Source organism: Petaurus breviceps, unplaced genomic scaffold, assembly GCF_028583685.1.
Source record: "Petaurus breviceps papuanus isolate PSGF00001 unplaced genomic scaffold, PetGlider_PUasm1.0 90434, whole genome shotgun sequence".
Lineage (NCBI taxonomy): Eukaryota > Metazoa > Chordata > Mammalia > Diprotodontia > Petauridae > Petaurus > Petaurus breviceps.
In genome coordinates, this window is record NW_027187251.1 from 1,026,733 (window position 1) to 1,054,020 (window position 27,288).

The window sequence follows — 27,288 nt, forward strand, 5'->3', positions numbered from 1 at the left end:
GACTGAAATTGGCACATATATAGTAGGTGCTATATAAATGCTTATTCCCTTCCTCCTTTAGAGTATGATGCTATTCTATTACATATGATCCACTCCCATTGTCCTCTGCTTGGCAGACTTTTAAAGTCCTTTACAACCTGTGCCCAACCTTGTTTTCAAACACATTATTAATATGACTCCCTCCCTCACATTCTATATTCAGTTAAACTGACTTCTCTGTTCTTTACACACAGTAATCCATTTCCTTTCCATCTCCCATCTCTGTGCCTTGAAATGGTCCCTAATGCCTGGAAAGCTCAACCCCTGACTTCCACATGGGAGAATCCTTCTCTTACTTCTAGAGGCAGTTCAAGTACTGCCTTTGACCTAAGTTTTCCTGGTTCCTTTCCCACCCATACTCAGTCCCCTCCCCTCCTTCCCTACCTGGTAATCTACTACTTCTCTTTGATTTTGTATTTCTTCCCTTTGCACAACTGTCTCCCATCATAGAAAATAAGCTCCTTGAAAGTAGTTTCATTGTCACTGTCATCTTCGCAGCTACGAATAGCAGCACCTCACTCACAACTTTACTGAATTTTCTCTTGTCACTTTCCTGGTTGACTTCAGTAGCCTCATTTATGATCTCAATACCTTTGTTCCCTCAATTCAACTCCCATGTCCTCACAATTCTCCATTCTATTTCATGAGTAAGGTACTCATGCCTTCAAACCTAGTTACTTGAAATTGCCACCCACAGGTCCATACTGAAACCTGAAATTCAATTCCCTGACCATAGTCCCTATCTTCAGGATAGTAACTAATTTTATACAGGGCTTCAAAGTCTGTAAAACCATATTCTATATTACATATATTTGCATATATATATATATGTATATAAAATGTCATTTGAGCCTCACAAAATCCCTGCAATGTATGTACTATAAGTATTATTATTTTTAATTAGATAGTACCATGGATAGATCCAAGTTCAAATCCAGCCTCAGATACTTACTAGCTTAGCTGTGTTACCCTGGGCAAGCCACCTAATCTCGCCTACTTCAGTTTCCTCAAATGTAAAATAATAGCAACTACCTCCCAGGGTTGTTGTGAGGATCAAATGAATATTTGTTGTAAGCACTTAGCACAGTGCCTGGCAAACAGTAGGTACCTAATAAATGCTTCTTACTTTCCCCCCTCCTCATTTTAGAGCTAACCCTCACTTATAGTTACACAGCTAGTAAATTTAACATATGGGTTTTGAACTCAGGTCTTCCTGACTCTGAAGCCAACATTCCCCTACACACTTTCCTTCCAGTCCCCAGTACCTAACATGATATCTTATATAAGCAGCTTTAAAATGCTGGTTGAATTAAAATGTAGGAAGCGGTAACAGAGCTGGGACTTGAAGGCAAAGAAATATCTAAAAGAGACAGAGATGAGGGGGGATGTCATTCCCAGTATGGAACAATATATATGCCAAAGCACAAAGGCAGTGAAAGGAAGAGTGAGATTGGGAAAGACAAGCCATCCAGTCTCAATGGAAGATAGTATCTTTGAAGCCGAATAGCATATGAGAAGGCTAGAAAAACAGGTGGAGCAAAACTGTTGAGGGCTTTAAATATCATTCATATCTAGCAAAATCTATATCAAATTTATCCATAGGAACTGTTTTAAACTTTCTCTTCTTTCTTCACCTCTAACCACCCAGCCCAACCCCAATCACCCACTTTATACCACAGTCTATCTTTTCTCTCAGGCTCACTCATAATTGTGCTCTCTCTCTCTTTCTCATGGCTTACTGATTCATTCTCTCAATCAACAAGCATGCTCAGATTTCCCATCTCCTAAACACTGTTCCACATTATGCTATTCCTTCAGGCTATCGCCCTATTTTGTCCTATTCACTACCAAAGATCTAGAAAGAATGATTTACTAAACAACTCTACTTCTTTACCATCCATCATTCCTGAACATCTTCCAAGCTGGCTTTCCTGCCTATTACTCTACAAAAACTATTGGACTTTCCAGTCACCAGTGATTGCTTTATTGCTATGTCCAACAGACTCTTTTCAGCAATCTTTCTCTCTGGTATCTCAGCAGCATCTGGCACTGCTGACTTACCACCTACATCTTCTGGAACTCTCTTCTCCCTTGGGTTTCAGGACAATGAATTCAGTTTCCTTCCAATCTTAAAAGTGGGTGCTATACAAAGTTCTATAGTGTGGTTCCCTTCTCCATCCTCCTTATACATTGGGAAGAAAAGAATAATCCTAAAGTATAAAGAGTTGTAAGAGGACTCAGTGGTCTGGTAAAACCTGTACCAGAATAGAACTCTCTCTCCTTCTACCAATGACATTTTCAAGACACAGTCAACCCAACTGCATTAGAAAATTTCCAGGGATGATGTGGCAGAACTAGTTAAATGATCGAATCGAAATGGTAGTCATTAATAGGTGAATGTCAAGGTGAAAAGAATTTACTAGTAAAATCCTCCAGTGATCTGCACTTAGCCCTATGCTATGCAATATTATTTAACATTGAAAAGATGAAACGTTTACAGGTAGATAGGCTTGATTTAAGGAACAATTTCTTGTAATAGTTAATATTTTGCAATGTGCTTTACAGAGATTCTTTTGATTCTCATGACAACCCTATAAGTGATACTGTTGTTGCCATTTTATAGACAAGGAAAATGAGATAAAGGTTATATGACTTAAGTAAGATTACCTACCTACTAAGTGTCTGAGACAGGATTCAAACTCAGGTCTTCCTGACTTCAAATACAATACTCTATCCATTATTCTAAATTGCCTCCCTAAATATTAGACCTATCTAAAGGGGCAATGGGTTAGTGAGGGAGGTAGAGTGTTCCCTTTCATTATATATCTTTAAGGAAAGGTTACATATCTACTTTTTGGGAACACTGAAGAGCATTTTTGTTCTGGTACCATTTGGACTGAGAAGTGAATTAGCATGAGAGATAGTTTTTCGGGTTTGGAGTCTTGAAGACCTATATGTTCATATCCCACCTCTAACAATGAACTGTGTGACCATGAGTAAGTCACTTAGGCTCTCAGAGCCTAAGGCAACTCTATTAGGAATACATAGATGGGAATAGGTGGGTTGCAACCTGGTCCAACCCAATACAAAAAAAAATCTTCTAATTAAAAGCTCATGTATAAAGCGTTGTGTTTAGTACTAAAAGTACAAGAAAAAAATGAAAAAGTTCATGCTCTCAAGAAGCTTATACTCACTCTACTGAGAGGGCTACAACAAGCAAACAGATAAATACAGAGAGTATAATTTTAGAGATCAGATATTTCAGGGTTGAAAAGGACCTTAGATCACTAGAAATAAACACGAGTTGCAGTGTGCTATGATCATTCACATTTGTGCTTCTTTTTCATTTGGGATTTAGTTCTCAAACTAAGTTAGTGTATATTTGCCATCATCTACTTTGGCTATTAACACTTGCTTTCTAGTTGTCTCAAGCACTCAGTCATCCACAATGTGAGCTCATAGATTTAGAGCTGGAAGGACCTTAGAGGTGACCTTGTCCATTTCCCTTACTTTACAGATGAGGAAATTGAGGAAGTCCAGTTACTTGCCCAAGATCACAACAAAGTATTGGAGGAATTCAAACCCAGGTCTTTTGAGTCAAATTCTGTACTTTTCATTGTTACCATAGTGATTAATAGGTATTAATGGAAAAATATTTATAGGAAAAATAAGAATACAAATGGACATTGGTCATTTTCTGACAACTCAGAACAAAAAACTGATTATGCATCCTCTTATTGGATCTGTTCAAAGACTTATTCTAGACTAACATGAAGTAAACCTGGCCAATGATGTATTTCTACCAGTCTCTGGCAGTTAACAACATTGACTGAATACACATACACACACACACACATACACATATATGTATGTATATTGTGAACAACCACAGACCAGAAAGCAAATTAGTTTCCTGTACACACTCATCAGTCATCATAACTTTTTCTCAAGGTAACCCCTTGGACTGCTTCACATAACCCAAGTTTCAAAGAATGAAGTCTAACAAAGGTTGTCTTAATGAAATCAAGGTTCTTTGGATCCAAGTGAACAAATTAAACTTCCACCCACCTTCTTCTACCCTATCATTTTTCTGTACTGTATACACATACTGCATTAAATACTCTACTGAGATGTAAAAAGTCTTAAGTATACCCTTCAGGAGCTGACATTTCATTAAAGAATTCACCAGGTAAAAGTCCAGATTTCTAGTTATTACTCCCTTCCTCTACCAAGACTCTCCAATTTCTGTCCTTTGACCCAAAACTACACTAAGAGCTGCTCCGTTTTTGCCTACTGTGATAGTAATGGCAATTAAAGATTCCCCTGTATTGGCTTGGTTTTCAAATTGATTGTGTTAAAACCCAGAGCTTGTTAATCCCATCTGTGGGATGGGCTTGTTGATGTGAAAAGAAAGTCCTGAACTGGGAGGAGATGGTGACGTAGATTTGGAGAGACACAAGAGAGAGGCAGAAGACCTTTTTTTGGAAGCAGCACCTCGTGGAGAGAGAGAGACTAAGAGAATTGCTGGTGGCCGCTTTGAATTGCCCTGGACTTTTGAGACCTGCCCCCTGAGCTGCCAAGGACTGAGGAGACATGGCTGTTTTGCTGGTACTTTGTCTGTCTGTTTTGATGTTGTTTTGCCAGATTTGTCCACTGGTGAAAGACAGTCCTGTTGTTGAAGAAGTCCTGGAACCTGGCTTTTGGTTAAGAAGCCCTGAGACTATCCTGCAGACAGAGAGTGAATACTGTCCACTGGTGAAGGACAGTGCTGTTGTTGCAGGGGTCTGGGAATCTTTCTGTTGGTTCAGAAGCCCTGAAGAAGGATTTTCTTGTTGTATGTTTACAGAAATCCTGGGAGAGGGTTTTGCTAATGTTTTCAGGGGTTCTAGGACTGTTCTACAGACAGAGGATGAATTGATGAAGGGACTGGCAATGTATCTTGTGGTCTTGCTGAGCCTTGTCTCCCCAGGAACTAAGATTGCTGAGAACTTGCCTCGTGTCTAGATGAAGAAAAGACCTCCATTTGGGTATTAAGTGCTGTGCTTAAACTTGATGTAACTCTGGGGTAGATTCAATTGAGATCCAGTGGTGGGGAACTTTTGACCTTTTTGTGCTTTGTGGTGGACCAAATGAAGGTACAGCCTAGGGGTGGAGTATTTAGAACAGAGACTTTGTAATTGATTGATTGGAAGGTCCTGGGGTGGGTTAGTACTTGGAGATTATTTAATCACGTTTAGTAAATGCTGTATTTGGAATGATGTCATGTTTTGATCTTCTCTGTTCTTGGTTGGTCACTGAATAAAATGGAGAGCACCTATGCTGGTATTTTGAACCTGGGAAGTTGCCTTTCCTTGGTATTACAGTACACCTACCAACTCCTCCTTCTATCCTGCATCAAAATCCCCTACTCTTAAGCAGAGCGCTCTGCTGCTACCTCTCATATTTCCCCCTTTCCCTTAGCCAAACTACTCTAATATATCTGTGACACCAGTACCCTCTCCCAAAAACATTAATCCTGTTTGAGCATAAGAAATCTGCTATGACGACCAGAATGAATATTAAGAGAACTGCAAGTACCAGAGAAAATACTCTTTATTCTCTCCTGGGGTCGAAGGGTGTGAGTACGATGTTGTTGTTCAGTCATTTGAGTCATGTCCAACTCGTGATCCCATTTGGGGTTTTCCTGGCAAAGATGCTTAGTGGTTTGCCATTTCCTTCTCCAGCTTATTTTACAGATGAGGAAACTGAGGCAAAAAGAGTTAAGTTGACTTGCCCAGGGTCACAGAGCTATTTAGTGTCTGAGGCCAGATTTTAACTCAGTAAGATTAGTCTTCCAGACATTAGGCCCAGCACTCTATCCACTGCACAACCTAGCTGCCCTGCAGGGTGGAATAGGAATCTTTAAATACAACATTTTGAAACCTAATATACCAACATTTTGAGAAATCATGACAGTTCATTTAACATATTTAAATTAACTTACTAGAAATAGTACACCAAAGGATAACTTATTCATGAGTGGAATGACTACTGAATAAGAATTTAACAGGTTTTTTTTTTAATTCTATATGAGAGAAAGCTGAAATCCAGGGAAATAAAAAGGATGAGAAAGGCAAAAAGTCAACAAGATATCCCAGATTCTACAGAGACTGTCTTCTTCACAGAAGGATAAAAATGGGACCCTAGAAATATGCTCTAAATTCTTAGTGATAGATCAATAGGCATAGAAAGAAAATTTTAAGTTGAATTCATAGGGATCAATCACAAGGTAGATTACTTCCTACCTTTGTCCCTTTAGCTGAAAAATGGCCTTTAAAAAGAGTAAATTGACATGTATTGCAAAATACATGAAAACGTAAAATAACTAAATAAGCCCCTCAATTTATGTTCACATTAAAAAAAATAATTCTTCTTAATATAACTGCTACTATAGTTAAAAGATATTACTCCAACTGCATAATGGCTGTTAACATCTTCTAGGAAATATTTTTTCCACTGATTTTATCGAATTTGAGATTAAAGTAATAGGATCATGAATTTTGAGCTGAAAAGGGACTTAAGAGGCCATGGAGCCCAGCTCCATTTTACAAATGAATAAATAGAAACATCGATCATATAGTTACTAAGTGTCTAAGGCAAGGCAGGATTTGAACCTGTCTCTTTGTAACTCCCAAACACTATTTACTATACTCCACACTGCCTCTGAAAGAATTAATGCAGTATTTCCTAATGAGAAATAAGCCTGCTTCCATATATTTGATATTTAACTTTTAGAAATAGTGTCTTTAAGAATAAGCTTTCTTAATTGCAATTTTTTTTAAAAGTATCAGTACAATTATATTACAAAATAACCATGAAAAAGTAGATCTATTCATCAAATATGAGGTCTAAAGTTCCAAGAGAAGTTACTACTGTTCTGCCAGGAAAAACTTACCCTTAGTCATTATTACATTGTTGCCATCTTGGCTATATTATAACATTGTAGCCTTTGGTTACACTGCTACAGACTAGCTTCTCAATAATTCTGTGCTCCATCCACTTCAGACAGTAAGTAGACTGAATCTTCTATAAATTATGTAATCTCAGGCCCTTCACTTTTATCCTCTTATTATTCCTTAACTGACTTTCTACAAACTTTCTGTAGCTGCTGTTCCGGATTTTCTTTTCTCCTTAAGATTCCTACAGCACATTCCCAATCTCTCCTTTCATTATCTCACCTTCTATTTACCAAGAAAAAAAAATTCAAGACATTCATCCCAAGATCCTTTTTCTTCTTTGTCCTATACCTTAATAAAGCCCCTCAACAATGCCCCGACCCTCTCAGTTCTCTCTTACTTTGTTCCAGTTTCTAAAAAAGAGGGTGGACCTTGATTCTCTTCCATCTCTTCTCTGGGAGACTGTCTCTTCAACCATCCTCCCTCTCTCATCTTCCATCTCTTCCCACCTACTGGTGAATTCCCTGCTTCATACAAATATGTCCAATTCTCTCTGATCCTTAAAAACAAAAATTAAAACAAAATCCTTCACTTGACCCTGCCACCCTACCAAGCTATCATCCTCTGCCACTGTACCCTTTCCCAGCTAAATGGGTAGGAAAAGTCTTCTAAAAACCTGGGAACACTTATATGAACTGATATAAAGTGAAGTGAGAATCTGAAGAACATTGTACACATTAACAGCAATATTCTAACAATGATCAATTGTGAAAGACTTAGCTATTCTAATCAAGACAATGATCTAGGACAATTTTTAAGTACTCATGATGAAAAATGCTATTCACTTCCAAAGAGAGAACTGACAAACTCAGAATGCAGATTAAAATATAATTTTTTTACTTTATTTTTCTTGCCCCCCCTTTTTTGCCACATGAGTAATATGGAAATGTTTTGCATGATTTCACACATACAATTGATATCATATTGCTTGCCTTCTCAGTGGATGAGGGAGAAACTAGGGAGAAGAAGAAAATTTGGAACTTTAAATTTTTTAAAAGAATGTCTAAAATAAATAATAAATTTATTTTTAAGTAAAAAGCCATCTATACTTGTCTCCTTTTCTTTTCTCCCATTCATATTTCAACCCTTCCCACTCTTATCACAACTAAACTGTTTTCTCAAAAGTTTGTCAATGATCTCTTTACTGTTAAATTCCAATAGCTTTTTACTCAACTCTTTGCCTCTCTGAACCATCAGAGTCAGTCAATAAACATATATTAAGCATATATTATGCAGCAGACAAAGCCAAGTAGGTAGTACAGTGGACAGAGCATCAAGTCAGGAAGACCCAAGTTCAAATCCAGCCTTGAATGATTACTAGTTGTATGACCCTGTGCAAATCACTTAACCCTATTTGCCTCAGAGTAAAATGAATCAAAAAAAGGAAATGACAAACTACTTTAGTATCTTTGCCAAGAAAACCCCAAATGAGGTCATGAAGACTCATGCATGAATGAAATGACTGAAGAACAATAATATGTACCAACACAGCAGTAAGTACTAGGGAAATAATGATAAAACATAACACCTGTCCCTTAGGGAGCTCACAATCTAATGTAATATGCAAATAACTTGTAAAATAAGCTATATACAAGGTAAACAGGAAATAATTAACAGAGGGAAGGCACTAGAATTGAGAGAGATTGGAAAAGGCTTCTCAAAGAATGTGGGATTTTAGTTGGGATTTGAAGGAAGCCAGGGAAGCCAGGTGATGAAGATTCAGGAGAACATTCCAGAAACTGAGGATAGTCTGTGAAAATGCTTAAGAGTGTTTTGTTCAAGGAGGCCAGATCACTGGATCAAAAAGGTAGAGTGTAAAACATAAGAAGCCAGGAAAGGTTATTTTTCTTTGGGAGGGGGAAGGGGGGGCGGACAACAAATAGAGGATTTTATAATTAATCCTGATGGGAATAGGGAGGCACAGATGTTTACTGAGTGGAGTGGGGGGAGGGGGGAGAGGAGTGGCCTGCACAAGCCTCTCTCCCTGGCCACCTTCTATCCCTACACCTACACTTAGTAATTTCATCAGATCCAACTGGCTCAATTATCACCTCTACACAGATAATGCCCAGATATCTATAGATATCAAGATCCATGTAAATACAGACCTGTAGCTATAGCTATATCTAAGTAGATATCCAGCCACAGTTTCTCTCTTCGTCCTCTTCCCCTTTCGCCACCAAATCCGGTCAGTTCGTCTAGTTCTTCTATCTCTACAACTCTTGAATCCATCTTCTCTGTCTCCACCAACATGATTACTACTCTAGTGCAGGTGCTCATCACCTCTCCCCTGAATGACCAAAATAGGTTTCCTCCTTGATCTTCCACATGGTTACCAAAACAATCTTCCTAAAGAACAAATTTCACTATCCTCCTCAGTTCAAGAATTTCTAGTGGTGCTCCAAAACAGTGCCTTTCCCCTGTTGGTTATTTCCAGTTTATCCTGTTTGTTTATTATTTCTCAGATTAGACTACGAGCTCCTGGAGGGCAGGTAACATCTTTTGCCTTTCTTTACATCCCCAGCACTTAGCACAGTAGTGCCTGGTACACAGTGGGAACTTTATATTTGCTGACTGACAATACAAATCACTGAACTTGGCCTTTATAATTTGAAGCCATTCACAATTTGGCTCCAGCTGACCCTTCTAGACTTATTTTACACATTATGTTCTAGCCTAATAGATTTACTTGCTTTTCTCAGAACTTGACATACTGTCTCCCATATTCCACATGTCCCACATATGGGACACAGCTGCCCCTTATGCTTAGATACACTCACTCCTTATCTTTACCTCTTAGAATCTCTAGTTTCCTTCAAGGATCAATTCATAGGCCACCCCCTATTGAAACCATTCTTAATTCCTGTCATACACACGCACGCACATAAACTTCATTAATGCTAATTTTCATATTATCCTGCACTTATATATCTCCTTACATGTTCTATGCTCCCAAACCCCACAGAATGTAAACTTAAGGGGAGTAACTTTTCATTTTGCCTTTTTATCTCCAGCACCAAGCAAGCATGGTATCTTAATCATGGTAAGCACTCAATACATTCTTGACACAAGCCAGTAGCAGATCATCCAGTCATGTGTACTTACACTGAGTCCAGGAATTTTCTACCACCAGTCTAGAGAACCTGTCTTAGCCTATAGTCACAGCTTTTTCTTCATCCCTTTCTCCCCTCTCCCACCTTCTATCCCAACAAAAGCTAAAATCATAGAAATGGAATCTTAAGAGTTAAAGGAGCCCTTAGAGGTTACTTAATCTACCTTCAATCTCAAACAGGAATCTTTCCCTCCAACCCCTCCCCTTAAGAACATCTCTGTGAAGTGACCATTCAATTTCTACTTAAATATCTACTCCTGTGTTGAAATATAGTAAGTAGTCATACTAGAATCATGACATGATCCACAGGAACCTCCCCCCCCCCAAAAAAAAAAATTCAACCAGTGGAGTATGGAAGAAGAGAAAATCAAGACATCTCTGAATCTAATTTCTTTCTAATTTGTTTTTTGTGTTCCTACCTGGAGTTCTTCTGATACTGTGTTATGTTTTTGCAAGAAGGCAGTCAGGCAGTCAAAGCAACGACTCAATCCAGTCAATTTTCCCAAATCAAAATTCTTATTCATGACTAAATTCAGTGGCTCTTAATTTGCCAGGTAACCATAATCAAAACACAAGAACACCTCTCTTATTTATCATTTTAAAACTGAATATTGTCTTCTCTTACAAAATTATTTTGATTATAAAACTCAGGTCATCTCAAAAAGGAAAAAAGTAAACATATAAGTAAACAAAATAAATCAAGACCAAAATGAAGACACAAAAAATCTCAATTATAATTTTGGGTAAGAAAGATTTCAAAGGATATTTACAAAATAGAGAGATCCATCTGCAGTAATCAAAATATGCTGGACCTGGATATCTCATTTTATGGTCCCTCAGTAATAAATATGTCTCATATTCATTGTTACATGATAGAAAAGGAACCATTCAATTTATATTACTGTTGGAAATGCAAATGCTCTTAATTTTCATACTGATATGATTCCAATAGCAACTCTAAAGAATGAAATCAATACAATTATAAGTCTGATATTTCAGATATAATTAAGTCCATAAATGATATTCATAAGAATGAAACTTCCACACAGGTAGATTTTTCTCTAAAAAAAAAAAAATACCATCTACCTCCAATTCAGCTGGAAATAGTTTCAAATTTCCAAAATTATAATTTTAGTAAAATCAAGCAGAAAGTTTTTTTTAAATTACTGAATGTCTGTTAGAAATCTAAAGAATCAACCCTGCAAAATTTGAGTAATACACGCACTTTTAAAAAGCATGGTATGGATGAAGGAACAGGGCAGCAAATCAAGTGCTGAATTTGGAGTTATGTTGAAATCCCTGCTCTGCTACTTACTAGATTTGACCTTAGGCAAATTGTTTAATCTTTCTCGGCCTCATTCCCCTCACCTGTAAAATGAGGGTGGCTGGACTAGATGACCTCTAAGGTTCCTTCTAGCTCTAAAGCTACAATCCTATGCTATGATCTTACTTATAAGTTTGCTTATGTTGTACCTCTAATTATATTTCAAAAAAGCATAACTTATGGAACAAGATATTACTATATTATGGTTCCAAAAGGGAAAGAAATTCACATCAAGTTTCAAAGTCTTACACAAAGTTCCCCACTTTGATCCTGAGAATACAATTAAAAAATAGGAGATCCTATTCTGCTATAAGTTACACTTTACTTTTAGCTTGAACAGATGTTCTTTGTAATAAACAATAAATACCATATTTTTAGAGGAGTTACTTCAATTAGCTACTTAACAGACATGTAGTCAATGAAATACCCTGTAATGCTAATTCAAGAAAGGATAAGAAAATCTCTCTATTCTGACCCATTTGTCATAAATCTTAAAGACAAGAACAAAGTAGACTTTGAATAACAATATAATTTTCCTTTGATTAGGAAAGAACAGTTTTAGAACTATCTTTGTAATTCAATCTTTACAACATATAAGAAACATTATAATATATGATTTAAGCAGAGATTTGATATTCCTATGCTGTATATTTCTAATCCTATACCTATAACCATGGATATCTACTAACTCCCCCTCCCCCCCAAAAAAGTTTAGTATAAAAACTTGATATCTTAATTAATCTTTTTTAGCTAGATCTCTGGATCAATCTGTTTATTACCTAAGGCAAAATTTTTAGAGTCCCTGGGTTCACAAATTTAAAACTTTCTTTCCCACAGATCTTGAAAACTATTTTATTAAATAAGAAAATAATGTTTATTGACGAGTAAAATTTTAACTAAATCAATTTTCAAGTTATATACAAAATAACAAAGTATGCTAGTAATGCTACTGTGGATGCAACTAACAGTATCATTCCACCAGGAGGAGTTTGTTCCCAAGAAATTCTTTATTCACCTGAAGTATCCAAGTCAGTAACAGAACCATGATTTTGATTCTGTGAATATGTCATTTCTCAACAATAAATTTAAAAAAAAAACTGCATGAAGGTTGTACATCAAAGTTTATCTCTGGAAAACTTGTTTGAAATTAGAAAGTCCCTAAAATTCTTCATTATTCCCCTCCCCTCCAAAGTACATGTGAAATCTTATACTATTTCCTTCAGAAAAGAGTTCAAAAGATATGCATAATAAGTAGGCTTGAAACTGCTTATTAGTCCATATCCTGCACAGACAAGTAAAGCCCATTTTGCATAAGCCTCGCTTGTCATATAAAACTTAAGAGAAAAAGCACTCAGTTCTCTTGTTACATAATGGTGAACTTACTACAAGTGATTATATATTTTAACTCTGTTCTCTTTCTGTTCTCCCAAGAACATTCTAACAAATAAAGAATTCATTTTAAATATGACAAATCAGTGCATACTGCACTAGTCTGTCTAATCACAAATATATAGTATGCTTTCAGTATTAAGCTTACCACAATACAAATAAATTATTTGCCTAACAAAGGTGCTCAATTCTTTTTTAGCCACAATGAAACAAATCTTTTATCAATATCACCTGCCACTTATCTCAGACAGAGAACCATGGAGTCAACAATGTCTTACTTTAATCCTGTACTCAAGTAACATAAACCTGGACATTTCATTTTCTTAATATCATCAAGAATTTAAATGCTCAACTTCATCTCAAGAATGGTGATTTCAGTGGAGATACATACTCCTTCCACCAACACAAAGTTTCTGGTCTGATCTTTAAAAGACAAAAAATACCGGTACAAGACTACTGCTAGCCAATACTGAAAGCCTTTCCACCTTGGTAGGAAATACTGGAGCTTAACTCAACTAACATTGATTTTTCAAAACCCCATGATTACACCTTTCACATCACAATGAGATGCTAGGAGATGACTTCAGCAAAAGTTTGGTTTCAAACACTAAAACTTATTGGTGTTCATTGGATTTTTTCCAAAGTATTCTTTATTTAGGCCTTGACTAAAGATCTTTCTGGGGTATAGTAGCACTAAAGACAACAGAGAGGTTGAAAAAGCTTTGGGGAAAGGGAGTAAAACTTGACAAAACTACCAAGACAAGTAGTTGTATAAACAAAATATTCAACTTGTGTATGTGAAATCAATTGATGGTAATAATAGATATGAGTTCCCTGCTATATCTAATAGGTCAAAATGTGTTGCAGAACATTATAAAAAGAACTATGTAACACAAGAGTATAAGATCTAGTTCCTAGTTTCAAGAAGTTGAGGGGGTCGGAGCATGCCATTTGTACCAGATGATAGATTTACTATGTTGGTGGAAGAAATGTCTAAAAAGATGAAACTAAGGATCTTTCAGTCAAAGTAAGAAAACAAAATGAATACTCCAACTCATTCGAAAAAACAAGAATATGTTTACAAAGCAACAAATGCAAAAAGTTTAACTGGAGGGAAAGGATTCTAGGTCTCACATCTTCCAAACTAGACCAATAGAAAGCTTAAAAACTAAATGTGATCATCATGTGACAAAAATACACTGATAAGAAGTACATTTCAAAAACTCTTGCAGAAATGAACACTGATGGTGAGTTTTTGTTTGTTTTAATTTCTCTAGTATGGTATAGTCAGTGGAAAGGGTCTTGGGTCTGGTTTCTGCTTGCCCTATCTCCCTTATTCCGCTAATGTGGATTAAATGAGATACGAAGACATCTTGTAGGAAGGGGTGACAGGAAGAGTTATATGTATTTGTATAATACAACAGCTAAGTTCCATAAGAGGAACTTAATCTGTTTAACACTTAGTATGCCAGAGACTCTTGTTGGGTAATGATCACAAATAAATTTGTAATATTAAAATTGTTTTGAACATGTGACAAAAAAAAGTTCCATATTTCAAAGAGAATGAGTTAGTTCCATAATCACTGTACCTTACATAGTTTAAAAAAAAAACTGAAGTCAGTTGAGATTCTACCATCTGGCCTGTCCTAGCCCTGACTCCACCAAATCTCATAAGCTAAAAATAACTAACATGACTGCCAAATGAAAAAAAGTTGGATTTTTTTTCTTAAACCCTGAGAAGTAGATGGAAAAAAAAAAAGGGTTGGGATCACTTCTACCACATCAAAGCTGAGAGCTAGCAAAAGCTCTCTTCTTATTTCAAAAACTAGCATGTAAATAGCTAATGAGCCACATGGAAAAAGAGAGGTTTGGTAGAGAATAGTAAAAGTAATAGAAACAGCAAATATACTATAACCACAAAGAACAAAAAAATAGGTGTCAAAAGAAGCCAAGATCAATAGGAAAATATCTCACTTATGGACTTAAGCTATTCTATAAATGAAATAATGAAACTGATCTTTCTCATAAGCTTAAAAATCATTTCAAAATAAAAAAATTAAGTACAATTCCATAAATTTCTCGATTATTCTTCATTAATCAAAGCCAATCCTGTCAGCAAACAATAATTTCAATCCCAAAACGATAGTATTTCATTACATTAGCATGAGGGTGGGTGAGTAGACATTGATAAATTTCAGAAGAAACTGAAGTTCAAAGATAACTCCTTTAACATGACATTGAAACATTAAGGAGAAAAAAAGAAATCTTATAGAGACAAGAGTGAAGTCTCTCACTGTCCCAGCTGGCTAACCTGCTGTGTCTTTTATTTTCTAATGTGATTTGTTCTATTCAATTAGATATTTACAAAATAATTCTCATCAAGGAATGGAAAGGGCAATGAACTGGAAAAAGAGAAATCTGATATTAAATAGGAATGTACAAGATTGAAAGACTTAAATAGAAAAGTTTGTATGTGAAGACTAGCAATGGATACTATATTTAGGAACTACTTTAGATCCATATTCTAATAAATAAAAACAACTGTGTTCTAGAGATATGATAGATCTTCAAGAACAAGCTTCTAACATGATCAAATTAAAGGACAAACATGTATGTATACATGTGTATGTATATATGTATATATATTCATTTCTAAACACTTTTTTAAAATAGACAAAATGTAAACATTCCTCATTCTTTAACATTACAGAAATTTAAGTGAATAATTTAGATGAAATAAAACTAAGGTTTGTAGGCTATATAGAACTTCAGAAAAAAAGTTGGAGGAAGGTTGGGTTGTATATTTGCCAACAAAATTCTAAGAAAAATCTTTCAGATTTCAGGTGATAAGAATTTCAGTCTTGGAAGACTGCATTTTCTGGAATATTTTTCAAAAAGAGAGCAAAGCATCTACAGTCATTACTATAATAAATGTACTGATCACCTCTGCAATATGAGGGGCAAAATATACTCTTATTGATAATTGGGTGAATGCTTTATCCCTAACTTCCATGAGGGCATGTGACCCTCCAGTCTCCAATTTCTTATTTATCAATTTCCTGAATGTCTATTCTACTTTAAGTGCTAAGTCACCATGCTTTTTGTAAATTCCATCTGCTTTTTTCTTGGTCTATAAGTGTGGCATCCTTTTTATGAGCTTACTTTTTACCTTACTCATTTCTATACAGATGCATCTAAAGAATGCAGCATTTGTACTGGCAAATGTTGATTTACAAAAATTCAATTTACATCCAAGTCATATTTTAGAAGTACTAGGTAAACTATGTAAATTAAGCAGACTTAAATAATTACATAAATCTGAGTCCTTATTTGACAACTAAGCTATGACAAATTTAAATAAATTATTACTTAAATAAATTACATTGTGAATAATCTTGAAAAGCAAATCACTTCCTAACTTATCTTTTGTAAAAACCCAAGTTTTTAAAATAACAAATCTACTTAAAGCAGGGATTCTAAACCACCAGTACCTGGATAAATTTCAGGGGATTGGAAAAAAATTGTATCTTTATTTTCTCTAACATCTAACTAAAACTGAGAATTTCATTTGATCATTTAAAAACATTATCCTGAGTTGGAGGTCTACATGCTTCAAGAAAAGCCTATCAAAGGGTTCCATGACAGAACCCCAGCCTTAAAGCACGATACATCTACATTAATATAGATACTTGTCTAATGTTTTCCACACCTGCTAAAAGCTGATACCCCAACATACCTGATAACAATGTCTGCAATAAAGAATGGAAAACTTTAAGTGGCTCCTTACTCATGGGTTGGGGAGAAGAGGGAAATTTTTTCCTTGGAAAACTGTAATAACACCTTGTCCTGAAGTAAATTCAAATAAACAACAAAAAAAAAATGTATATTATTGCCATGTAAAAGTTTAATAAGTTTGTCCTATTTTATTATTTAGGGTGGTTGGGAGGCTCAAGTGAAACAGCAGATGTTTTGAAAAAAAGTTAAGTGCTATACAAATTCAAAGTAGTGGTGTTTTTTAGGTCCCATATTATTTTTTAAATATTTGCTTACTCTTCTGGATAAGAGATTTGCTAAAGACTTACATTTTCCCCATAAAACACCAAAATCCATTTTAGAAATCATTTTACAAAAATGAGCTTCTTATAGAGATAGACTAAAGATTGGATTATTTGGTTAAGTAATCCCTGCACATGGTATACTGGAGAAAGCTAGCTGGCACACTGCCAACACTGGGCCTACGTGAACAAAGTTGTAACATGAGCAGGTTGGTACAAACACATGAGTTTCTGAATGCATATGTATACTTATTTCACTTTTATAGTAGGATAAAATCTGTGAGGGCATGGAGGAATATGCAATTTCCCACATATATTATAGTCTTCTCTTTCTTTGTTTATTAGGGCTATATCTGAGTATATGAGAATATCAGTAGCACTTGCCAAAGGGGAAAATATTGTATCTGGTACCTACAATGCTAGGTAGTTTCACATTAATTAAGCACAAGTAATACTAATTGAAGCAATAGGTTAAAATGTGCTTCCCCAGCATTTTAGAAATTCTATTAAAATTAACCTAGTTCTCCCCATTGGTGTAAATAGAGCAAAGAAAGGTTAAATTTGCATAAGCTCATTTTGTTAAATAAATAGCACTTTCCTAAGGAATGTTTGTTTTCCAAAAGGTGATCTTCATTAAAAACTCCAAAAATCAAACCTACATTCACTGCTACATTGATTGCTACAACATTCTAATTTTGTTGTTCCCCTCCACAAAGACCAAACACTAAAAAAAATGAACAACTTTCCACTCGTTCAAACTATATGCCATTATAAAGAGCACACTTACATTTGACCTTGAGCAGTAAGCTAGCACCAATCATATGAAATGGAGCAAACATCTCTCCAATTACCTTGTAGGACATTATAAGCACTAAGGGCTTGGGGAAAGGGAAAGTTATAAAGGTAGAATTTCTTACTTTACAGGATAATTAAGAGCTTTTATTCTCCACTTTTTTTTGTTTAGCAGTTAGAAGTGGATATAGTATAAAAAGTTTGAAGCTAATTTACGCTGTACTTTAAACTTGCCTCTAACACAGTGAAATAAGAACTATTTTGTGCTCTTTCTGCGAACTACAAAATCAAAATGATAATTTAGAATTAAATGTCTTTTTAAAAACCCCAATTCTGATTATTTAGGCTAAACAAAGGACCAAACAATTCAAGTTTCTTATAGATGTGAATGACATCACTCTCAAATATTTCATGGCAATGTCTACTAGTGAGTGAACTCAAGTGACCATGATATCTAGATTCCAATTAATTTTTATAACATACTAAGGAGTAAGCTTAAAGTTGATAACAGTGGCAACATTTCACAAATTCCACCTCTATTCAGTTTGATTCTGGTTCAGTATTTGCCTTATTTTTCCTAGAAGAATGTCTTCTTTTAGAGGCTAGGAAGCAGAAATAGTTTTAGAGATTTCATATATACTATAAAGGTTTTCTCTGGGGCTTCTTCTTTCAGCCTTAACTGGATTCACATAGCTGGGACCCAGATTGGTTTTAGGAGTGGACAAAGCAGGGAGAAAAGATTTTAAAATGCACTTTGTGCATTTCATAGTTAAATATCTAACTATGAAACTTTTATTTTTCAGGCCTGGAAAAAAAATCTAAATTTTTACTGAATTTCTTCCATGGTCACTAGCCAGTCTTTGTAGCTTTTATGGACTAGTTTTCTAAAACTGTCAAATGGAATCCTACTTCAATCTCAGACGGCATCCTTATCCAATAAACCATCAAAACTATACAAACGAAAAGTACTTCTGTTAGAGAAAGAGGAAAATTACAGTACTTTCCATTAACACCAGGGAAACAACTAAGTCAAAATCTTATAAACTGAGAGTAAAATCCAGTGGGATTGCTAATTTACTCTGAACAGTTTTGGATAGAATCTCATTCTGAATTGCTGTATAAAGCTGTAGAACTGGGACAACGTACTCACTGGAGAAAATTTCATAGTACTTAGAAGAGTATTGTCTTCATTTTATGCCTTTCCCAGTTTACCCGTGGTGCATTCGGAGCCCACAGCCTTATAAAGTCTTCGTCATCCCCAGGTTAGGAAAATGCATTTGTTCTACATTATCCAGTGCAAAGTTTCACTTAAAAAGAAATACCTAGCTTAATGTCCTAAAATCCAACTAAGAGGACAGCTGTTTACATTAGCAGTCTTCATCAATATGGCCTCTAGGAGTAATCAGTGGGAGGGGGAGTTTGCGTGTGTGTCTGTGTCTATGTGTGGCCATCCTAGTCATTATTACCCTAGAAGTCAAAGGAAAGGATCAGAGTAGCAGAGAAAAGTGAGGAGACCCGAGGAAAGCGAAAGTCGGAAGATGAGAAGAAAACCGGGCGGGGGTTAAAGCAAGCAGGAGACAGACGAGCTTTGGAGAAGTGTGCCTAAGTTTAACCTGAGTTCAGATCCGAACCGCAGGCAATCGAGGGAACCCAAGTGGCAGAGGGGAACCAACACCAATGTGGTTGCAAACTCCAGATAATTAGAGAGGGAAGGGCAAGGCAACTTTCCCTACAGGAGGCCTTCAATACTTCGGGTGGTTCTGAGATTGGGGTAGGGGGGTTATATTCGGGAACAAAAACACCACCATCTCAGCACCTGCAAGGAGGTGAAACACCTCTTGCACCCCGAGGGCTGAGGGCAAGCTGGAGGTGGCGGGATGCGGAGTGACCGCGGCCAGGAGGAGGAAGGGCGAGCCTGAGCTGGGGCCGGGGCTCCGGAACCAGCGGTGGCGGGGCCGACGGCGGGGACTACGGTTACCTTTCAGGTGGGGCAAGGGCTGCAGCTCTGGCAGGTTGCTCTGACAGCGGAACTGCGACGAGCCCTGCGCGCGCTTCTGCCTCAGCGCCTTGCGCACCGATTTCCGGGTAAAGCCGTCCACTTTCTCCGAGGCTGAGATGGCGGCGCTGGCCGGGGACGACGACGACATCGCGGCCGCCGAGCTTGGCAGCTCAGGCTGGCGCTGCATGGAGGCGGCGGTGGCGGCGGTCACGGCAGGAGGAGAAGGAGAAGGAGGAGCGGAAGCCCCCCCCTCCGGGCCCCGTCACCCCCAACTGCCCGTACCCTCCCCGACTTCAGCTCCCGGGAGAAGGGGAACCAGCTCCCGCGCTGCCGAAGAACCCCGGTCCTTCTCTTCCTTCTCTTCGTGCTCCTCCTGCCCCGGGCCGGCCAGCCGCCCTCCGCCTGCCCCCCAAAATCTTCAGAGCCCCATCTCGGGCCGGGCTCCCAGCGCCGTACGCGCTCCTCCCGGGCTGCTAGAAGTTGGGGGCTGCGGCGTCGAGGGCGGGCGGAGCTGGAGGGAAGTTCCTCAGAGTGCTGGGAGGAGAGGACGTGGAGAGCCGTCCAGGAGAGTGCCTCAGTTGCCGCTGCTGGTGCTCCTGCCGGGAGGCTCCCCCGCCGCGGCCATCCCGGGGCTCCGCACGGCCCGAGCTGCTGCTGCCGCTGCCACCACCAGCCGCTACCGTGGCGTGCCCCCCCACCCCCTCGGTGTCTCCTTGCTCCTGGTCAGTGGCCGCCCCTCATTCCCGGAGCAGGAGGTGGACCCGCAGTCCCTGACCCTCCACACCACCCCCAGCTCACCACCGCTCTGCTCCGCGCCGCCAAGTTCAAACCCCCCTCCCCCACCCCGCCCGCCTGCCAGTCTACAGCCCACGGCCAACCCCCGCAGCGTAGCGACCGCTACAACTTGAGAGGGTGGTGGATACTGGGGAGGGTGTGCGCGCCCGCGCTCCTAGCCCGGAGTTCGCGGAGCGAGAGGGAGGGGCCTGCGGCGGGGGAGGGGAAGAGCTAGAGGAGGAGGAAGAGGAGCTTGTGTCACTGACGAAAACCGTGAAGCTAATTAAGGCTCCGGGAGGGGGGGGGGGGGGGGGGGGGGGGGGGGGGGACAACTTGAGAGGGTGGTGGAGGGGGGGTTGGGGGTACAGGGGCGCCTCGCGGGCGGGCGGGGGGGGGGGGGGGGGGGGGGGGGGGAGCGACTAATAGGGGATAGAACCTATAAGGGGGTGGTGAACTAAACAGAAGTGACAGGCACTACCCGCCAATGCAAACCGAAGCCATCGGACAGAGGCGGGACACTCCTAACAGTCAATCAAACAGCTTAGGGTAGCACTTAGAAAAGCTCAGGAGAGACCGAGGCTTGAGTAGGGAGGACAGGGTAGGAGGGGAAAGAGGGTGGGGCTGCTGTGTGACGGACATCTCTCTCAACCAATCGCCGATGAAGGGAGGGAGGCCCGCTGCTAGCGTCATAGCAGTGGAACCAACACTCCAGAGTGGGAGAGGGGTGGTACCGCCTCCCCCCAACACACACACGCACACGAACGCACACACATTCATACATACACACGTGTGTTCGCGTGCGATTGCTTAGGCTCCCGTTAATTTTCCGGTAGCCAATGAAAGAACTGGGAGACTAGAAAGGGGTAGGGGGATTGGCGTTGCCGGACACTCTCCTCACCCCCTCCTGCCCACCTCCGAGGCCCTCTGGCCAATGAGCGACTGCAGCGACTGACAGCAACCATAGGGACGGGCGCGGGCAGGAAAGAACGCCAGGTGATCCGTCACTTAGAAGGGCAGCATCGCGGTCCAGTCGGGGCAGGAGCGGGAGCTGATTGACAGCCTGCGGGGATCCTGGGGAAACGCGAGGGGAGGGAAGGATTTGAAGGGCGGGCGTTGGAGATAAAACCCTTCCCCAAAGTTTTTACGTGTCTTGGGGAATGCAGGCGCCGCCCCTCTCTCCCGACTCTTTATGAGCACATACTCTGGGTCCCGAAGTACCCGCACATCTTTCCAAAAAAGCCCCAGGGCTGACCTCCTCCGGACCGCTCTCTTGGACTGAACCAGAGCTTCCCCCCCCCCCCCCCCCAGTCCCCAACTCAAGGCCTGCAAATACTAAGCAACCAGAGACTACATATTCCCTTTTGAAAACAAAAATCTGTTTATTCAGAAACTTGCCGTATACCCTTGGCCCGACCTTGCTTCCTGCTCACTACACCCTTTCTCCAAACTATCTTTTCAATAAAGTGCAAACTCTTCAGCCAGAGCTTCAAAACCTGACCTTTTCTAGTCCTTACAGTACCATTCTCCCAGAAGGGATCTTTCTCTGGGGTGCCTGGATTTCAAGGGGTCTGTGAACTTGAATGGGAAAAAAAAAAAAAAACTATTTTCACTAACCTCTAATTTCCTTTAATTATGCACAAAAAAAATTTATTCTAAGAAGGGATGCAACAGCTTGACTCCCCAAACTGTCAAAGGGGTCCATGACACACACACAAACGGTTCAAAACCCCTGATGACAGATCCATCTGATGAGGTGCAGGCTCTGGGAGCCCCCTTGGGCTCTCCTTGAATCTTTGAGGTGCAGGCTCTGGGAACTCCCTTGAACTCAAACTGAATGGTCCCATTTTGATGAGGCATTTGCATGACGCCATAAGCTTTACATTATGGCTGGGCACAGACCTCTGTTACTAGCCTAGCCCTCCATTGTTCATCTACTTCCCACCCTTGAACCTATCAAAATATCAACCCACCCTTGAACTGGCCTAGCCCACCATTGTCTGTAGTCTCCAGGTATTATCCAGCAACTTCCCACCTTTAATCTACCTCTAAACCTTTAATTTACCTCATTAACTCTTCCTGAAGACCCTCCCCAAACTCCTCCTCTAGACCACCCCTACCTAGATTCCTCCCACAACCTTGAGCGCCATAGAATTTTCTAGCACAGACTTACTCTGTGTCCAATACAAGCAAACTTTTAATAAACTTTACTTATCTTTGGCTGAGAGAAGACTTGAGGTGAATTCATTTGGCAGGACCCATCATGTTGGTATTTTGGCATCTCAAGCACCCTTAACCTCTTCACATCCATTAAACAGATCAATCTATTCACTTTCCTAAAATTTACCGTGATTTTCCTTCTACTTAAGGTAAGGACAGCTAAGTACAGTGGATAGGACACAGGGCTGAAGTCAGGAAGATCTAAATTTGAATCTGGCCTCATATACTTGCTGTGTGACCCTGGGCTAATTACTTAACCCTGTTTGCCTCAGTTTCTTCATCTGTAAATGAGTAGGAAAAGGAAATGGCAAACCACTTCAGTATCTTTTCGAAGAAAACCCCAAATGGAATCATGAGAAGTTAGACAGGACTCAACAACAATATAGGGGTTCTTAACTCAAGGTAAACTTGGTGGGGTTTTTTTTTTTATATTTTGATACCTGCATTTCAATATAATTGGTTTCCTTTGTGATCCTATGTGTTTTATACATATAAAAACATTGTTCTGGAAAGGGGTCCAAAGTCTTTACCACAATGCCAAAGGAGATATGATACAAAAAGGTTAATAATTCTTGGCCTAAAACCTGGTTTTACTTCCCTGACCTACATCATAGGAGCTGGACCTGAAGGGAAGAGGACATGGGTTCAGATCAGAGGCAGCAAAGTAGTACAGTGAAAAGAGGGCTGGTCCTGGAGTCAGAAAGACCTGGATCAAATCCAGCCTCACACATTTACTACTTTTTGGTGAGTCATTTAACTTCTGTCTGCCTCAGTTTTGTCAAATCTAAAATGGTGATAATAATAGTACCTATCTCCCAGAGTTGTTGTGAGGATCAAATGAGATGACTGTAAAGTGATTAGCACAGTGCTGACACACAGTAGGTATTTAATGCTTATTTGCTCCTCTTCACACCAGATGTCAGTTATGCCTCTTTCCTGTATGACCTTGGGCCAGGCTTAAACTTCTTTATCTGTTAAATGAGGGGGATTGGTCTATCACCTCTAAGATCTCTTCCAGTTGTAAATCTGTGACTATGTTCTTATGAGGTATTTCAAAATGCTTAACTTTTTTCATGACCCAGATCAAACCCTCCAAGAAATCTTCCCTGATGATCCCAGTCCTCCTTTTCATGACCTTCTATTGCATTTATTAGCTGTCACACTCATAGAGCAGTTATAAAACTGACTTATGTTGTACTTATAAAGACTCAGGATAATATAGCAGAAGAGGCACTGGATCCAGAATAAGATGTCCTGAGTTCAAATCTGGCTGTGCTACTTACTATTTGTCAGACCTTGGACAAGTCACTTGAATGCCTCAATTCTTTCACTTGCTACTCTCTAATTTAACACTTTCACTCCAGAGTTAGAGGGTGGTTGTTACCTTGGATTGTAGGGATAACCCTGTGTGTGACTGTTCCTACAAATGTAATTTCTGAGCTCTCATTGGTATGCTTCCCATAAACAGTAAGCCAATGGATATAATAAACTCTTAGTCAAAGGCATTTACTAAATAAAGTAAAATATACCTGCAAAACATTTACTCCATAAACCTGGGGCATACTCTCCCACAAATACACCCAGTTTCAAAGAGAGAAATAGTCTTAAAACTTGCAGCACAATGGTAATGAGACTCATACATTAAGGAAGCTTTATGATCTATAGCCATATGATCCTATGATCTAAAGTTCTTATTTTTCCTTCTAGACTGTGAAGTCTTGGAAGATGTTCATATTTTCCTCATTGTGATCTAGTTTCTTGCACATAGTATTTAATAATTTTTAAAAAATGACTGATCCTCAGTGTCCTTTGTAATACATCATATATGTACAGACTTACTATTTTCATTTATTTGATGGGGGATATTATTTGATATCAGTTCTAAGATCACTACTATGTAATATTATCTTTGGGTAATGAAGAAAGAATTGTCATGAATTTAGAACAAGGAAGGATCTTAGAGCCCATTTAGTCCAGCCTCTTTACAGATAAGAGAATAGAGACCCAGAGGGATTAAATGATTTGCCCATGGTCATAAATGTAGTAATAGCTGGTCCAATTTCAGCCCTGTACCAAAAAGGTTGAAAGAACACTCTACAAGGAGTCAGAAGTCCCTGTTCTACCACTTATTAGCTGTTAGCCAAGTTACTTAACCTCTCTAGTGCCTCCCTGGGACCTCATTTTCATTTTTAAAAATTGATCTCTTAAGCCTATGAATTTTTATTATACTTGAATAGAATATAAGAAGCAAAAAAGAAGCAAAAAAAAAATATATTCAAGAGAGGCAATATGTTGGCTTGGTAGAAAGAAAATTGGTCTTGGCTTAGAAGAAACCTAGATTTAAATCCTTCTTTTGTCACTTAACTGGCTGTGTAAATGTAGGCAAGTCACTAAAAATCTTAGAACTTCAATTTCTACATTTTTAAAATGGGGAAAATAATACTTGTTCTACTTACTTCAGGGTAGTTCCAAGGAAATTGCTTTGTAAAACTTCAAGCACTGTCTTAATCTGAGTTGTTATACAACAGAAAACAAACAAATACAGTACATAACTAGTTACAGATGTATAAAGCTACATTTATGAGTGTTGGGATGAAGTAGTTGGAAAAATTAAAGTAAACAGAATGAGTTGGAATTAGTCTGAGAAAACTTTTTTGGAAGAGATGATTTTAAAGCAGAATTTTAAAGGAAGAGCGTTGTTCCAGACAGAGAAAGTCAGGATTCTATTGGACAAATTAGTAATTACCCAGTAGAGGAAATTATAATCCCTGTGGACAAAACTGAAAATGTGGTGTGTGTATGTGCTTACATACATAATGTAAGCACATTAAGGAAAAATACTCTCCAGTACCCCTCCTCCACTTACCCAGCCACATGTTTTTTGTTCTACTATTAGGATATCTACTTCTGTAACAGAACTGTTTCAGTGATTCCATTGCACATGACATTTCCCCCAGATCTGATCCTGATTCTGATAACAAAAAGGATTTCAGGTAGGGTGGAGGGAAGGAGAGGCACGCCAGTGTTGGCAAATACTTCTAGCATATTTCAGTATATGTGGCAGATTGAAAATAGGGAAATGTAACAACAACAACAACAATTTGTATAATACTTTGGGGATATTATTTGATATCAGTTCTAAGATCACTACTAAGCATTTTATACTATCCCATTTGATTTGCAACACCACCCTGGGAGGCAAGAGTTGCAAGTATTTGTGTAATCAGAGCCATACTCTTCCTGGTACTGTTTGACCATACAGGATCTTTGGGGTGTGCTTTCCACTATGTAGTGTTCCAGTACTGAAAAAAGCTTGTCAGTTTGGTATGATATGGCAAACACTAAGAAGTATTGTAGTTGTCTCTCCATCCCATGACAGCAGCAAGAAGACAGGGGACTGTATCATTTGAGACAAGAAACTGCTTTTGGTTCAATCTGTTTGCTTCTACTCTCCCATATGGCAGGTAGTATAGTCTGTTTTTAAACTCCCATGAGGTAGGTAGAGGTTAGGCCATGAATAGAGCACTGGGCCTGTAGTGAGGGAGACCTTAGTTCAGATTTTACCTCAGACACTAGCTGTGTAACCCTGGACAAGTCACTTAATTTCTATCTGCCTCAGTTTCCCCGAACTAGGGATAATGATAGTGCCTATCTCCCAGGGTTGTTGGGATGATCAAATGAGACCTTATCTGTAAAGTGCTTAACAGTGTCTGGCATGTAGTATGTACTTAAATGTTTGTTTCACTCCTTTCTTTTTCCCATCCCTATTTCCACATGGAGCATAGATTTAGCTAAGTGAGCTTGGGCCCATAGCTACTTTTTTCACTTTATGTTTCCTTTTTTGAGTAGGTGACTGAGCATCAACCTCAGGTGTTTGTGTCTAGGCTTGGAGATAACTTTGTAAGTACAAAGGTCTGCAGTACTAGACCTATTGAAAGAAGCTTACTAGTAGCAAGGGGAGTTTCTTCATCCAAAAAGATAACCACTAACAAGAAGAGGATTGGCCCACACCAGACCCATTTTACCACAAATATGTACTGGGAGTTGTTTTGAAAAGGTGAAATGTAAAATACCTAATCAGCAGTCCTGAAAGCTTCTTTATCTTCTTTTAAGGTTTAAGTATCCACCTCCCAGCAGATTTTTAACAGTAGCTACAAATTGTTTCTGAATTCTGTTTTAAGTCATTGTGAGTGTTTTAGCATTTCTTTTGTGCATAGGAATAAAATACCTGTCCCATACCTGATTCATGTTGTACATCAAATACCTTTTCATTCACCACTTGGAGACACCTAGATTTGAGCCATAATTTAAATTTTAAATAATGTCCCCAGGGTACTAGGGTGGAGAGTTAACGAGCAGAAGAGAAAAAAAGAGTCCAAGTCTTGTCATCGGAGCCCAGGCACCTGAAGGAGTAAATCCAGTGTTAGTGAATACTTGGACTAGAGAAGAGGGAGTTCCTTATGGAGAGGAGCAAGCACTACATCCTAGTCCCTGTCCACAAGTAGCAGATGCTTATTTGTTACTTCAGCACCCTCCATTTTATAAATGGGGAAGTCGATATAACCCTTAAGGAGAAGAATATCCTTGTTTCA

The 27,288-nt window shown here is 39.0% G+C and overlaps 1 protein-coding gene across 3 annotated transcripts in view; it reads right to left on the reverse strand.

Annotated features, from left to right (window-relative positions):
• Positions 1 to 21,514, reverse strand: part of PPP2R5A (protein phosphatase 2 regulatory subunit B'alpha) — an 84,635-nt gene extending 63,121 nt beyond the window's left edge. Inside the window, exon 1 of one of the 3 annotated variants that reach the window (XM_069108757.1) lies at positions 21,392 to 21,514. Coding sequence is in view for 2 of the 3 variants with exons in the window: in XM_069108755.1 (XP_068964856.1) it covers positions 19,685 to 19,892 (208 nt within the window). In the remaining variant the exon portion in view is untranslated. Of the gene's footprint in view, positions 1 to 16,595; positions 16,666 to 19,684; positions 20,551 to 21,391 lie in introns of those variants that run through there. The other 2 variants (XM_069108755.1, XM_069108756.1) reach the window with 2 other exon arrangements.
• Between the last annotated feature and the right edge of the window lie 5,774 nt (positions 21,515 to 27,288).